This window comes from Haemaphysalis longicornis, unplaced genomic scaffold (genome assembly GCF_048455015.1).
Source record: "Haemaphysalis longicornis isolate Haplotype H1 unplaced genomic scaffold, Haemaphysalis longicornis Haplotype H1 scaffold_4, whole genome shotgun sequence".
Taxonomy (NCBI): Eukaryota; Metazoa; Arthropoda; class Arachnida; order Ixodida; family Ixodidae; genus Haemaphysalis; species Haemaphysalis longicornis.
The window spans coordinates 154,827,773-154,844,252 of NW_027526361.1; the positions used below are offsets into that span (position 1 = coordinate 154,827,773).

A 16,480-nucleotide genomic window follows, 5' to 3' on the forward strand; every position below is an offset into this window, starting at 1 on the left:
GAACTCTTTTCAAAAGTCCTTGCTTGAGGATAGAACCGCCAGCGCACTGGGGATAACCAACCTCGAAGCTAGCGTTAATCAAGTTGTCCTCAGCCAGCGTGCAGTCAAAAGGGCGACTCCTTACAATAAGCCAGGTACTGATTGCAAGTTGTCAACCGGTAACAATCCCCTTTCGCAAGATGAGGCCGCGCACTGAACGAGTCGAAACAACGAGTATTTTGCAGTGGAACTGCCGCGGCTTCAAAGACAAGGCAGGAGAATTGCAGCAACATATACAAACCCTAGAAGTGAAACCAGACATCATTGCATTAGAGGAAACGAACTGCAAACCCAAAATCCCGGGATACGTCTCGTACACCGACCCATCGGGCATGGCTACTGCCATTCTTGTTCACAAAAACATAGCGGCAACGCAGCATCTCACGGCCCAGAAAGGGTGCGAGCACACCCTGGTGGAAATTCACAACCGTCGAATCGGCAACACCGAAAACATTTTTATTCTCAACTCTTATTGCCGCCCTTCAAATCGAAAGCCCGAAATTATGGAAACCTTTCAAGACACCATGCGCGTTGCTAAAGACGGGCCCAACTTTCTATTAGGAGACTTCAACGCCCCCCACACATTATGGGAATACAAGTTCTGCTCCAAAAGAGGCAAAGAAATTGCCAACTTCATTGATCAATCCAACTTAGTCCTCCTTAACGACCCCCAGACCCCCACTCGCCAAGGTACAAGCACAGCCAGAGACACTACCCCCGATCTTTCACTGATGGTTGGCTCGCTAGATGTTGCACGGACAAACACAAATGTAAACCTTGGCTCCGATCACAATATAATCAAACTCACCGTACGGGGGAACTCCTTCAGGGCCAAGACAGGGACAGTCAAGATAATCAACTGGGACAAGTTCAGAGAAGACCAACTCAAAACATCATTCCCAGAGAGGCAAACCTACGAGCAGTGGGCCGTGGAACAAGTAGAGCTTATGAAAAAGCATACCCAATCTATTGTCACGACGCACCAGACTCCCTGTGTAGACGCCCGTCTACTCCACCTGTGGGAAGCGAGGCGATGTCTCACAAAAAGATGGAAAAGACAGAGACATAACCGCAAACTCCGCAAAAAAATCAACGAAATCAACAAGGCGGCAGCGGAATACGCCTCCACTCTGTGCAGAGGTAACTGGCTCCAGCTGTGCGAAGGCCTCCAAGGCACTCTGTCCACTAAGAGAACATGGCAGCTACTGAGGCATCTTATCGATCCACTCACGAGTAAGGGCGAGATCAACCGCAGGATGGTTCGCACGCTTTACAACTACGGAGGCGACACCGAGAAGCTAACGCAGGACCTCCGAGACAGGTATCTCAAAACGGAACCTGGAGAAGAACTCCGACCCTATTCTGGAAAGCCCAACGAAGAGCTCGATTGACCTATTTTCCTCCATGAACTCCGTGCAGCAATAGCCGAGAGCAGGAAGTCCGGTGCCCCGGGACCGGATGCCATTACCTACAGACTACTAAATAACCTTGGAGACGACTCCTTAATAAATCTGTTGGAACATCTCAACACTGTTTGGGAGACGGGACAGCTCCCCGCTCAATGGAAAACGGCCAAGATAAGATTCATACCCAAACCTGGAAAATCTCCCCACATAGATAATTTACGGCCAATATCCCTGACCTCCTGTGTTGGGAAAGTCATGTAGCGGATTGTGCTCAGCCGCCTTCACAAACATTTGGACGACACAGAGCAAGTGCCCACGACAATGTTTGGGTTCCGCAAACATCTAGGAACCCAGGACATACTCCTTCAACTCAAGGAGGAGGTACTGAAGCAAGCTACGCGCCACTCCCCCCGGGCCATCCTGGCCCTCGATCTCAAGGGCGCGTTTGACAACGTGACTTACGCAAGTATATTGAGGAACCTCAATGCTACGGACTGCGAAACGCGGACGTACGAGTACATCCGCAACTTGCTCTCGGACCGCACTGCCGCACTCAGGATAGGAGATGCCACATCCGACACGATAAAACTAGCAGCTAGAGGCACGCCCCAGGGATCTGTGCTGTCACCGTTGTTATTTATGTCGCCTTGCTTGACCTCCCCAGAAGACTCGACGCCATAGATAACCTTGAACATGCTCTCTATGCTGACGATATCACCGTCTAGACGGGAACCGGGTCCCTCGGCGATATTCAGGACACACTCCAGAGGGCAACGGACGTCATAAATCAATATGCCAAGGCCTGTGGCCTCCAGTGTGCGCCACAAAAGTCTGAACTCCTTGTTGTCCGCCCGAAAGCCAAGAAGAACATCAAGGAAGACATCCAAGTCCAACTAGAGGGACATGCGATAATTCCTAGTCCCAGCATTAAAATCCTAGGAGTTCACCTACAAGCAGGCACCAAGAGTGACATCTCCCTAAAAAAACTCAAGCAAACTACCGATCAAATAATGCACATGATTAGGAGGGTGTCAACAAGGAAGAGAGGAATGAAAGAGGCGGATACCCTGCGTTTGGTCGAGGCATTCGTCATTTCAAGGATAACCTACATCACGCCGTACCTCTTACTAAACAAAAGCGACATAAATCTCCTCAATATACTCATACGGAAGTCAGTCAAGCATGCCATAGGACTACCCATGAGCGCGTCCACAGACAAGCTGCTCAGGATGGGAATACACAACACCGCAGAAGAATTGATCGAAGGTCATCTATCCAGTCAAAAGGCCAGACTCAGCCGAACTAAAGATGGACGAAAAATTTTCCTCAACATAGGGTGGGCGGCCCTCGACGCGATCCCGCAGGTACAGATACCATCCTCCTGGCGCCAGTCTAATTATTCACCCACTGCCAAGAAACATGCACCCCACCCATCATGAGGCGAGAAGAGCAGCGAGAGCTCGAGCACTAAACACGAGCTTTGAAAAAGACCCCGGAGTCGTATACACAGACGCCTCCCACTGTAGAGGCAAGCTATACGCAACAATAGTGGTATCCACCAAGAAGAGTCTCCTTGTAAGCGCAACAGTCAAGACCACGGACATCACTGAAGCGGAGGAGATGGCAATTGCTCTGGCCCTCACACAGATGCCGGCACAAACAATTGTCACCGACTCGCAGCAAGCATATCGGAACTACCAATCAGGATGGGTGTCACCAGTGACCTTTAGATTGCTGCAGAACAAAATAGCAAATAGAAAAATCAAATTGGTGTGGACGCCTGCTCACGCCTCCATGGAGGGCAATGAGTTTGCCCACCAACAAGCCTGCGCACTCGCACCCCAGGCTGCGGAGGAAGGCGTGGAGTACTGCCCGCTTATCACTTTCAGAGAAATCACGCAGCACTATCGGCTAGAAAGAAAGACACTCCCTCCACCTCATCCTAGCCTCTCTAAGGAGCAGCAGACAGTATTTCGCCTCATTCAGTCTGGATCCTTCCCCCACCCAACAAGGCTACACCTCATGTTCCCGGAGCAATACTCTGCCGAATGCAAATTTTGTAAAAAACCAGGATCACTCCGCCACATAATTGGGGAGTGCGACTTCAGCTCAGAAAATCCACCCCTCCTCCATCCCCCCCCCCCTCTTTTAGAGAGCAATGGGAGATTTTGGTGTCCAGCTCCTCACTGGCGACCCAGCTAGCGCTGGTCGACCGGGCGCAGGCGGCCATGACATCATATGGGCTCCAGTGAATAAGGAACGACTCCCAATTTAGACGCTCAATAAATGTATTCTCTCTCTCTCTCGCCTGCATTGCGTCGGCGTGTTAAACCCTACAGTCAATCAGTCACTGTTGAATTAACTAGTAAACCACTTGGCTGGAGGTGGAATGTTAAGTGGACGAAGCAAGATAGTGTCACAAATAGTTTAAACTCGTCCTCACATATTGATAAATGATTTCAAGGGGTAGTAGATTCAACTGCAAACAGTAATGTACTTCTCCCCAGCAGAATAGAAGAGTCCATGTTATAAAATTTTCTTGCCTATTACGGAGAATGCGTCTCATCAAAAACAGCTCACCTGCGACGCTTTCGGTGTGCTATCCGCGGCGATTACAGAGATACCTTCGCAAAAAATAAGCGCACCAGTGAGGTTTTCGTCGTTCTATCCTCCAAGGTGATCTCCCACGTCGCCTGGGAAGTGCTCGCGGACTGGCAAGTACGCGAGGCTAAAGTAGCTGGATAATTACAATGTTCAGCGGGTAAAACCTTTGGAGCATAAACAAACCTGAATTTTCGGGCCTGAAATTGATAAAAAAATTGTATTTCTTGGGCTTACAATATTGTGAAAACCTATTGATATGCAGTGTTAAAGCCTAGTATGGTTTCTCATGGAGCTGCCGCGAAAAGCACGCAACCTGTTGATTGCCGCGCAATGCAGACCTCTCGAGTACACCCATGCATACGCGTGGGGGTGTTTGTGCGGCCGTGCACAGAGTGGGAGGAAGCTATGAGTTTCTATTTATTTTTTACATTCTCACCCTGCCATTTCCATTTCCCCAATTTTATTGTCGTTTTAAATGAGGGGCTGTATACACTTCTACACTAACCTCTTTTATTATCGTAACATTTACAGCACCATTTTACTAAAACATCATTCGAAATGATCAACCATTGCGTTGGCGCTCTCTGGCCATCGTTGCCCTTGCGTTATAAAACAAACAGATACTACTTGTGCGGCCGTGCAGATGTTGCTACGCTAGCACTAGCTTTGATCTCACATTTTTGGAGGAATATGATGGGAGATTGCACAGCCAGCAGCCTTGATATCGAAGCCGGGCTTAGAATAGCTTCCACAACGTTGCACCGCAGTTACCCAGCGTAATGGAAAACGACAGCACAGCCTCTGTCGTATTGTGGCAATGGGTTCACGAATTGTCCGTTTACGACGGCATATAGCTGTGCGGAATGCTTTAGATACACGAATGTTCACCACCTACGCCCCAAAGGCATCTAAAAAAATGAACGTAATCTGCCCTCAACCAGTCGTAGTGGCATCAGCCGGTAAACTAAATGCTCGCCCTCTCGATGCTCCGGCTACCTCTCCAGCAACGCCTACATTACACAAAAGTGTAGAATGGCCGCTTCGTAATATTCTCTGCCAAGGAACGTTACCGGCTGTGATTTGAACTTTTCTTTTGCTTGACGGAGCATTGTTACGGTGAAATTTCCGGTAGAGACAGCCACACAACACTGCAGCTTCACAGCAAAAAAATTAACCGGATCACATACGGCTCATTGAGAGCATTAGCTCAGATCTGATGGAATTCCGTGTCAATGCAGGAAACAGGCAATAATGTATCAGGCGTAAATATTCCTACTACAAGAACTGTTCGCCTTAAATGTTTTTACCATAGCAATGTAGCATTGCTTTCTGCATGTGTATTTGTTGATATATATTTCAATTTCAGCCTCTCATGATTTTATATTAAACACGTCATTCGGTAGAAATTAGGTTCGTTTTTAAAGTGTACACAAAAATAAAAAGTTCGGTGCATCCGCATTTATTCTTGATGTAGAAGAAGAAAAAAATGTAGTCAGTGTTATCGCACCTACCTAAGAAACATAGAGTAGGCTGTTGCGTCTGTTATTCTTGACGTCCTTGGGATCTCCCTTCTTATGAAACAGAGCAATGTTGGTGTTTTTCCAGGCTACGGGCACTTTTTCAGTCTTCAAGCATTCCAAAAACACTAAAGCAAGCGTTTCCAGTACAATATCTCCTCTTTGCTTCAAAAGATCTAGTCTTATGCGGACGTCCCCTGCATCTTTTTCTATTTTCGTGCCTTTAAGAGGCTTTCCATCTTCCTCTTTAGTTACTAGATGGACATCACGAGTTGAGCTTGTATCATCAGTAGTTCCTGCGGTCTAACGTTGCGGGCATACAACCTGGTGTAGAATTCTTCCGCTACCGTACTTATATAGTCCACGTTGTGCGTAATGTTTTCCTGGTTGTCTCAGAGTACGTACATTCTGTCTTTGCCGACCATAGCTTTCTTTTTGTCGCCTTCGCGCTTTCCTTATTTGCAGCGTTTTCTGAATAACTTTCACGTTATATGCACGAACGGCATTTGATTTATTTCTGTTAATCAGTTTTGACAGCTCGGCCAATTCAATCCTATCGATTCTACTTGACACTTTTTTGTTATTACGTTAGGCAACTAGTTCCTTCCTTTTCTTAGTTTTCCAGTTTGATCTCTGCATGCTGCTTCTCCCACAGCTGCTGCTGATTCTGTGAGTGACGAGGTTACGGCGTCATTTAGCCTGTCTATACCAACCTCGTTCTGATGGTTAAAAAGCGAAAATTTGTGTTGAAGTGTTATGTAAACTTCAGCGATCCGACTGTGACTGATTCCATGCGGGCTTACTTAGTTTTCACGAGCTTCATTCTTTGTCTTCTTAAAGTCAGCCTTAGCTTGCATCTAACGATCCTGTGATTGCTGCTCGTAATCTTACTTAGCACCTCTAAACTTCTACGATACCCGCATTGTCACGTAGAGGGAAGTCAATTGCGTTTTTTGTTGTACCCTCAAGTCTTTTTCGTGTCAATGTTTTGTTCTTCTGTTTGCAGAAAAATGCGTTCATTAACGACAGGTTATTTCTGTCTGTAAAGCCCTGTCTGTAAAGCGCTGAACCCTATAGTAATCCCCTTAATGCCAGAAAGCTCCTCTGGTAATACAGCTGATGATGATGATGATGGTTGGATGTTTATGGCGCAAGGCCAACTAGGGTAAAGAGCGCGAAAGCAATGGTTATGTATGACGGTTGAAGATGTAACCCCTAAGATTGCTCAACAAGAGCAGAGATTAAAATAGTAAAATCAGTGAGGCAATGAGGATGGCTGGTGTAAAAGGCCAGGGTGTGATAGTGCAGGGCATGAAACTATGTGCAAGAATTACGCGTGATAGGAAATAAGTTGTAAAATTTTGATTTCGCTAAGAAACCTAAAAGTGCGTTGTAGAGGGACTATGGGATCATCCGCTAAAAACAGTGCTGGATGTGTCGTGTTATCTGTTATCTCTGTTGCGGCTGCGCACCAGGGTGCGCGGGCCGAGGTGACGTCACTGGCTGGATTGTATAAAACGCGGCTGTGAAATAAACACGGGGCTTTTTCTTGTTTGCGGCTACATCGGAGTGGCGTCAGTCTTTTGCTCGCATCACCGCTCCCAAAGGAGCGGACACGACATGGTGTCAGAAGTGGGATGAGCCTCCTCTCCCTCGGTGGCATTGCGGCATTCACCCTGCACTCGTTCGTACGATGACGGACCAGAAAGCGGCAGCCAGCCCACCGGCGGCCGCCCTGCCACCGCCTGCGCCGTTCAACTTCGACAGGACTTCCGAGTGGCCAGAATGGATTACGTCCTTCGACGACTACCGCTACGCATCGGGGCTCAACGACAGAACGGAGGAAGCCCAGGTGAGGACGCTGTTGTACACCATGGGCAGGCAGGCCAGGAAAATTTTTCAAACGTTCGGCCTGACGGAGGAAGAGTCCCGAAGCTACGCGGTGGTGAAGACTAAGTTTGACGCTCATTTCGTGGCCGCCAAGAACATAGTCTACGAAAGCGCTAATTTTCATCGCCGGAAGCAAGAGCCCGGAGAAAGCGTGGACAAGTTTGTGACAGCCCTGCATGAGCTAGCCGACCGCTGCGAATTTGCAGAATTCCGGGAGCGCATGATCAGGGACAGATTTGTCGTAGGCCTCCGAGACGCACAGCTGTCAGAAGCTCTCCAGATGGATGCCACTCTTACGCTAGCGACCGCTCTAGCGAAGGCCAGACTCAAGGAAACAGTCCACCGACAGCAACTGGAACTTCGGGCCGACAGCAACGAGGCAACGACTGGAGAACTGGGCACCATTCAACGGACACCGAGCGAGCCGTTTATCAACCGGGAGGGGCGCACCACCGAACAGCAACGACAGTCGCTGCAGCCATGGTCACGAGAAAACCGCCGACTACCAGGGTGCCGGTTCTGTGGACGTGAGAATCATGCGAGAACCCGGTGCCCCGCACGGTTATCACGGTGCCACCTTTGTGGAACCAAAGGACATTTCGCCGTGGTCTGCCAGAAGTCCAAGGAAAACAACCAGGTGGGCGTGTCTGTGCTAGAAGGCGAAGGACAAAATTTTTTTCTCGGGACACTCGGCAGCTGTAATGCTAGATACGCGGAAGTGTTTATTAACAATGTACGCGTATGTGCAAAAATTGATGCGGGAGCCGAGGTCACTGTCGTTCCGCCCGATTTCCCCGGTGTTCCACCTCGCATAGACAAATCACAAGCTGTGTTGAGAAGCGCCGCAGATGAGCGCCTTGATGTTAAGGGTTCCTTTCCTGCTGAGATAGTTTGGAAAGGCAAAACCGCGCGACAAACAGTGTACGTTGTTGAGTCACTGCAGTGTGTTTTGCTAGGGCTCCCAGCAATTGAAGCCCTCGGTGTGGTCAAATTTGTTGATGCTGTTGATGATAAACAGTACGAGTACTTGTATCCGCAGCTCTTTCGTGGCCTGGGCACGATGCCCGGCGAATACACCATTCGCATGAAGGAGGGCGCGGTTCCCTTCGCAATTTTTACACCTCGACGAATACCCATTCCGTTAAAGGACCCTATCAAACTAGAGCTGGACAAAATGGTCGAAAGTGAGGTCATTCGGAAGGTTGACGGTCCGACTAAATGGTGTGCAGGAAGAGTGCCAGTAGTAAAACCATCCGGGGAAGTGCGAATATGCGTGGACCTAACCCAGCTGAACAAGAGCGTCCTACGTGAACAGTTTGTGTTGCCAACTATAGACGACGCCCTTGGGCAATTGGCGGGGGCCATATACTTTTCGAAATTGGATGCCAATTCCGGGTTCCACCAGGTTAAGTTGGCAAAAGAAAGCCAGGAGCTGACAACTTTTATCACTCCGTTCGGTAGGTACTGCTTCCAGCGACTGCCGTTCGGTATCAGCTCGGCTCCGGAATACTTCCAAAAGCAAATGGCTGAAATCTTGGAGGGCCTCCCAGGGGTGGTGAACCTAATGGATGACATTTTGGTTTACGGATCAACGGAACAGGAACACGACGAACGGCTGCACGCAGTACTCGAAAGGCTCGTAAAAGCTGGCGTGACACTTAATCGGGCAAAGTGTTCTTTTTGTGTCACACGGGTAGCGTTTTTAGGATACGTGGTCGATTCTTCAGGAATCAGGCCAGATCCCAAAAAAGTTCACGCCATAAACGAGATGGCTACGCCAAAAAGTGTTGCGGATGTACGCAGGTTTTTGGGCATGATCAACTATCTGGCAAGGTTTGTGAGCAATCTTGCTGACGTATCAGCACCGCTCCGCAGTCTGCTCTTGAAAGACAGAGAGTGGCATTGGGGCCCGCCTCAGCAAAGAGCATTCGAGGCTCTAAATGCATTGATCACCTCGGCGCAATGCGTCGCGAAATTCGACCCCAAGCTGCGCACCATTGTGTCGGCCGACGCATCGTCGGTAGGTCTCGGCTGTGTGCTGATTCAAGTGCAGCCGGACGGCGAAAGGCGGCCCGTTGCGTACCACTCTCGGTCATTAACACCAACGGAGCAACGATACGCGCAAATAGAAAAGGAAGCACTGGCGCTGACGTGGGCGGCAGAAAGGCTCGAGTGTTTTTTGATAGGGCTGGAATTTCAATTTGAGACAGACCACAAACCGCTTGTATCGCTGCTGGGGCAGTCGCCGATTGATGTGCTGCCCCCCAGAATACAAAGGTTCCGATTAAGGCTCATGCGATTTTGCTTTTCGGTATCTTATGTCCCAGGAAAGCAGATCGGTACCGCCGACGCTCTTTCCCGGGCACCGTGCAAGGAAGCTGGTTTAGCGATGGGAGAGCTAGGTTGCAGCGAAGTGTCGAGCCACGTAGAAGGCTGTATTGGCGAACTCAAATTTTCAGCACACTGGGACAAAATGAAGAGGGCGCAAGAAAAAGATGAGACTTGCAAACAACTTCGCTGGTATTGTAGGGCAGGCTGGCCCCGTTGCGCAAAAGTAAGCAGTTGGCTGAGTCCTTACTGGTCGCAAAGAGCAAACCTCACGATATGTGGCGGTGTTCTTCTGCATGGGTCTCGTTTGGTGGTGCCTCGGAGTCTAAGGAGCGAAGTTCTCCGTTCATTGCATGAGGGACACCAGGGCATTGTGAAATGTCGCGAAAGGGCTCGGGAATCGGTGTGGTGGCCAGGTCTCAGCGCCGAGCTGGCAGCTTTGGTTAATAGTTGTCAGGACTGCGCGACGCTGCGCGTTCAAAAAGCCGAACCGATGATGCAATCAGAGTCTCCCGGCTTGCCTTGGCTAAAGCTAGGAGCTGATCTTTTCCACTTTCGCGGAAGAGACTACCTTGTGGTCGTAGACTATTTTTCTCGTTATCCGGAGCTCGCCCTATTATCTTCCACAAGCTCTTCGGCGGTCATTGCACAAATGAAGAGCGTATGTGCCAGGCACGGGATCCCAGAAATTGTTGTGACTGACAACGGTCCTCAGTTCGCGTCTGCAGAATTTGCTGCGTTTGCGGCCAGTTACGGCTTCCATCACGTCACATCCAGCCCCAGGTACCCGCAATCAAACGGGGCAGCCGAGCGTACGGTACAAACTGTAAAACGGCTCTTGGAAAAATCGGTTGACCCGTACCTAGCCCTCCTGGCGTATAGAGACTCCCCTGGCCCGTTGGGCACAAGTCCAGCCCAGCTACTGATGGGCAGGCGCTTACGCTCTACGCTCCCGGTGCATCCGAAAAAACTTGTACCATCAAAGGCTCGGGGTTTCAGGAGCCTTCAAAGCAGAGACGAGGCAGTTCGGAACAAGCAAAGGATCGACTACGACCGTCACCATGCGGCTACCCCCTTGCCACCCCTCGCGCCAGGAAACCGGGTGTGGATAAAAGACTGCAATAAGCCGGCAACGGTGTTGAGTTCAGCCCTGAGGCCTCGGTCGTATAGGGTGCGGACCGATGACGGAGCGGAGCTGGAGAGAAACAGGAGGACATTGGTTAGGTACAGTGAGCGAACCAGCGGGCATGCCCCGTCTTACGACTTTCCTGCCACTCCCAACGCTACGGGGCAATCCGGGGAAGGCAACGCCTCTTCAGAGCCTTCCACGTTGAATCTAACGCCGGCCACTCCGCTGAATAAACAAAGGCCGGGCGGTTATGTGACATGTTACGGCCGCGAAATAAGACCGCCAGAGCGATATGGCTACAGTTGATACGTTCACTTGTTTCTGTTGGGGCTTTGTAGATTACTTTTGTGTTGTGTTGAAAACCCTTTAAAAAAAAGGGAGATGTCGTGTTATCTGTTATCTCTGTTGCGGCTGCGCACCAGGGTGCGCGGGCCGAGGTGACGTCACTGGCTGGATTGTATAAAACGCGGCTGTGAAATAAACACGGGGCTTTTTCTTGTTTGCGGCTACATCGGAGTGGCGTCAGTCTTTTGCTCGCATCACCGCTCCCAAAGGAGCGGACACGACAGGATGTAGTGGGATGTGTTGTCTGTATAGTCGTGGGAAATATTTGCGTCTTGTTCTGTGGAGTGCTCTGCATGTAATGAGAATGTGAATTACGGATAGGCCCTCCCCACACCTGCTACACAAGGATCTTGGAGAACCAGTGAGCAGATGGGAGTGTGTTGCGTGTGTGTGGCCTATCCGCAATCTAGCTAGTGCAACTTCAATGAATCTGTTGTGTGAGTCAGTAGTGTATGATCCTAGGTGTGGTTTAATTAGGTGTAACTTGTCTGTCTGTGTGCTCCAGTCGGCTTGCCAGGTTCTGCGAAGGTGTTCTCTTATGTATGGCTTGAGGTCGGTGTACGGTAATTTTGTAACGTCCACTGTGGTCGTGTGTGCCACAGCGGCGGCCATTTAGTCTGCGGTCTCATTTCCTGCAATGCCACAGTGACCCGGTACCCAACATACAATCACTCCCAGATTTTTGGCATACGCTGACACAAAAGTCTTAAAAACTAGATTTATGACGTGATTTTTAGAACGCTTTTGGGATGATAATGCACGTACAACGCTGAGTGAATCTGTGTAGATTATGGACTTTTGAATGTGATGTTGAACAATATGACCAGCAACAAGAAAAATGCCATACGCTTCCGCCGTGACGATGCTCAAATTTACATGCATCGATGTAGAGGCCGTAAAGTTGGGTCCGTGCGCAGCACAAGACACCGCGATGGAAGTTTTTGATGCATCACTAAAAAATTCTGCAGCCTGGTATTTTTGCTGCAGATACTGAAAATGTTGTGAAATCGTGATTTGTGGTACCCTGCTTTTCTGTAATTGTGTAAACGACAGGTCACACGATACAGCGCGAAATAGCCAGGGGGCTATAAAGTCAATGGTAGATGTTCTGAACGTGTCCAAAAAGGAGATTGACAGTTCAGAAGCTTCCCTTCTCACCCTAAGTGAGAAAGGTAGAGACAAAGATGGGCGATTTAAAAACAGCTGTGACGTGGATGAATAGATAAAAACAGGTTTAAAAGGATGGTTGTCGATTGATGATATTTTACAAGCATTTAAAAGATCAACATACATTCGCTGGTACTCCAGGCACCACTTGTCACACTCCACATACAGGCTTTGGACAGGGCTTGTACGGAAAGCACCACACGAGAGGTGAAGCCCCAGGTGCAGCACTGGGTCGAGCATTTTTAGCGCTGTTTTTGTAGCCAACCCGTAGACAACACTACCGTAATCCAAACGAGACCCTACCAAAGCGGTATAAAGTCGCAGCAGGAGTTGTTTATCTGCACCGTATGATTGGTGAGACAGGACTTTCAAAATATTCATTGTTTTTAGACGTTTTTGTTTGAGTTGTTTGACGTGAGATATGAATGTGAGTTTTTCATCCATCACCACACCCAAAAACTTATGTTCCTTTTTAACAGGGATTGGGTCACCATTGAGGTTTATTTCAGGATCTGGCCGTATTCCACGTCTCCTTGAGAATACGACACAGGTACTTTTTGTGGGATTAAGTTTGAAACCATTTTCGTCTGCCCAGCGAGAGAGTTTTTTTACCCCAAGCTGGTCTTGACGTTCACATAAGGATATGTTACACGATTTAAAAGATATTTGTACATCATCCACATACACTAAACAGGAGATCGATGGAGGCAATGCTTTTTGAAGCGAATTCATCTTGACGATAAACAGCGTGCAGCTCAAAACACCGCCTTGAGGCACGCCATTTTCTTGAATGTGAACTCTGGACCGTGCCGAACCGACTCTCACATGAAATGTTCGTTTGGACAGGTAACTATCAAGAGTGTTCAACATATTACCTGTTACACCATACGATTTTAAGTCTGCAAGGATGCCGTAACGCCATGCCGTATTGTACGCTTTTTCGATGTCAAAAAATACGGTCATGCAATACTGTTGGTGTATAAAGGCATCTTTGATGTATGATTCTAATGCAACAAGCTGATCATTTCTGGATCGCCCTGCCCAGAAGCCTGCCTGGCAGCCGTCGAGAAGACCATTGTACTCCAGAAAGTACACGAGCGTACGGTTTATCATCTTCTCGAGGAGCTTACATAGGCAGCTCGTCAGGGCGATGGGACGATAACTTGCTGGAGAGGAAGGGTCCTTCCCCTCCTTCAGAAAGGCCCCAACTATGGCCTCCTTCCAAGACCTTGGAAGCTGCCCCGAAAGCCATATTCTGTTGTAGAGGTGTAGGAGTGTCTCAAGAGTGTCTGCATGTAGGTGTTGTATCATGGTGTATGTAATGCTGTCTTCCCCTGGAGCTGATGGCTTACAAGTGGCAACAGCAACCTTCAGCTCATGAAGTGTGAATTCAGAGTTGTAAGCAGAATTCGACTTGTTCTTGTCTTGTAAGGGCTTCTTTTCTGCAGATGTTTTGTGTTTCATGAAAGTGTGTAGTGTGCTGAACTGGACACGTGTTCGAAGTGTTGTGCGAGTGTGTTAGCCTGGTCTTCCAGTGTGTCCCCTGTTGTACTAACCTGGGGCAGGCTGTGTGTCTGTTGTCCTTTTAGTTTTCGTATTCGTGTCCAGACTTTGTGTCTATCAGTGTGTGAGTTGATGGAAGTGAGGAAGGTGCGCCATCTCTCCCTTTTCGCCTCACGACGCACTCGCTTCCCAAAAGCATTTGCCCGTTTAAAAGAAATTAGGTTATCTGACGTGGGGTACCGGCGAAGGACACCCCACGCCTTGTTCTGGGCCTCTCACGCCCGCCTGCAGTCCTCGTTCCACCAGGGCCTCCTTGGGGTGCGGGACCCACTGGAGGCCTGGGGAATGGACTTTTCGGCGGCGTCGAGGATGTGCGCCGTGACGAGTTGGGCGGCTTCCTCCACGTGTAGGTGTTTTCTGGATGTGTGGTGTAGTTGAGATGTTTGTGTGAATGTGCTCCAGTTTGCTTTGGATTCATTAAACCTTTTATGGGAAGATGGACTGCTCGAGCCTATACGTATATACGTTAATGAAGTGGGGAAATGGTCACTACCATATGGGTCTGTGCCCACACCCCACTCAAGACATGGAAGGAGAACTGCGGAACCAATAGCCAAGTCAAGATTCGAGTATGTATTGTGTCCTAAGTTATGGTATGTAGGCTTTTTTTTGTTGAAAAGGCATGCTCCGGAGGATGTAAGAAACTTCTCTATCAGGCGACCTCGGGCATCCGTTCTGGAGGAGTCCCAAAGAGAGTTGTGCGCATTAAGGTCGCCTTTTAGTACGTATGGTTCGGTCAGCTGGTCAACCAGTGCCTCGAAATCAGAGCTCAGAAGTGCATCATCAGGAGGAATGTAAATGGAGCATACCGTTACCAACCTAATAAATATTATTGTTCGAATTGCTACAGCCTCGAGGACAGTGTTCAGAGTGACAGGGTGGCATGCTAATGATTTCCGGGCGATAATGGCCACACCTCATGAAGAGTGGGTGCAGCCAACCCTGTCCTTTCTGAATACCATGTACCTATTTAAGAAATTTGTTTGTTTAGCATTGAGGTGGGTTTCCTGGAGGCACATGATACTTGGCTGACTGGCATGCAGAATTTCATACACATCGTCAAGATTTTTAAGGAGGCCTCTGCAGTTCCATTGGAGGATGTTTTCTGTTCCCATTATTTAAATTTAAGAATGACTGGAGTGTGTGTGTTCGTGTGTGTTCATGTGTCGTCTTTCGGGGCTGTTACTCTTGGATTAGGCTTTTTAGGCCTTTCTACTGGCTTGGCCGTCGGAGGCCGCTCATTGCGCTGCGTTGCAGGCAGGAACGGCGCTACGTCCATTTCGTCATCAGATGTCCGGGGGGTGCCCGTCAAACCGGGCTGCCCGGACATGGTCCCCCTGCGGGAGCCCTTCGTTTGAACCGCCACCGCCGCGGGCGTCGGGGACGCCAGAAGTGGCACGGGCGGTGCGGTGACGGTGGGAGCCGTTGCGGGGCCCCCGATTTCCATCCCCTCGACACCGTCCAACGCACTGGAGGACGGGGAGGAAGCGGCGGGAGCGGCACCGGTCCCAACGGAAGAGGTTGGCACCACAACCGCTGCTGCCTCAGCAAGCGGCGTGGTGGCGGGTTGGGCTGCCTGAGGCAACCCAGGGGGGGCGGCGGAGGGACCAGGTCAGACTCGCTGAACTGGGTCCCTGTGGAAACCAGACGCCGCTCTGCCCCCCGGCGAGCTGCGTCGGCGTACCTCCCCAGGGGGAAAGAGGCGAACGTCTTTTGCGCCTCTGGGAAGGTGACGTTCTCAGTTACCTTGATGTTGATTATCTTTTTTTCAGTTTGAAATTTTTCGCACATGCGGGAGTAGGCTGCATGCGCCCCCCCCCCCCCCCCCCCCCCGCAGTTTACACAGGAGAGGGTGTCGGATGGACAGTTGTCGCTCGGATGGTCATGCGACGCGCATTTTGCACACGTCGTTCGGCCACGGCAAGAGTTTGTACCATGCCCGAACCGCTGGCACTTAACGCCGCGGGTTCGGGTTGTAGGGACGGATGGAGCAACGGATAAAACCTGCATTTATGTCTTGTGGAAGAACTGCGCGGTCGAAAGTCAAGATAATGTGTTTGGTAGGACTCTCCTTGTCGTCTCTGCGGATAGTGATGCGTCTCACGGCAGTGACGCCCTAATCCTTCAAGCCGGCAAGGAGATCCGCATTCGTTTCGTTCAAGAGATCCGTCTCGGATATCACACCTTGCGAGCTGTTGAGGCCCCGAAGGGGTGTGACCCTGATGTCTAGATCAGCCAGTCTAGGCTGAGCTAGAAGCTTCTTGGACTGCTGCTTGTCATTTACCTCAATTAGTAGTTCACCAGACCTTTGTTTTCTGCACTTATATGATTTTCCTATTATGGCTTCAAGATATTTTGCGATCAAGAAGACTGACTGAGATGCAAGAGGGTGGGTTGGATTGAGGGACTCCATGACAAGAAATCGAGAGTAATGATCTGGTTCAGGAAATGTAAAAGATGGCAATGAAGGAAAACATACTTCGGTGCGGCCC

The 16,480-nt window shown here is 49.6% G+C and overlaps 2 protein-coding genes across 2 annotated transcripts in view; both read left to right on the plus strand.

Annotated features, from left to right (window-relative positions):
* The window catches only part of LOC144180054 (uncharacterized), a 70,064-nt gene extending 67,938 nt beyond the window's left edge, over nucleotides 1-2,126 (plus strand). Inside the window, exon 3 of the mRNA XM_077708462.1 lies at nucleotides 1,792-2,126. Coding sequence (XP_077564588.1) covers nucleotides 1,792-2,126 — 335 coding nt within the window. The remainder of the gene's footprint in view (nucleotides 1-1,791) is intronic.
* A 4,993-nt stretch (nucleotides 2,127-7,119) lies between these two features.
* On the plus strand, nucleotides 7,120-9,219 carry LOC144180055 (uncharacterized). The gene is made up of 2 exons (XM_077708463.1): nucleotides 7,120-9,080; nucleotides 9,184-9,219. Exons 1-2 carry the CDS (start codon nucleotides 7,260-7,262, stop codon nucleotides 9,217-9,219), a joined length of 1,857 nt encoding a protein of 618 aa, XP_077564589.1. The 5' UTR covers nucleotides 7,120-7,259.
* Nucleotides 9,220-16,480: the final 7,261 nt, after the last annotated feature.

Excerpts from the sequence above, each read along its gene's own strand:
- LOC144180055 (XM_077708463.1), top strand. The coding sequence starts at position 7,260 with ATGACGGACCAGAAAGCGGCAGCCAGCCCACCGGCGGCCGCCCTGCCA. Across the intron at positions 9,081-9,183 it reads ACGACGAACGGCTGCACGCA|GAATCAGGCCAGATCCCAAA; the intron begins GTACTCGAAAGG and ends TCGATTCTTCAG.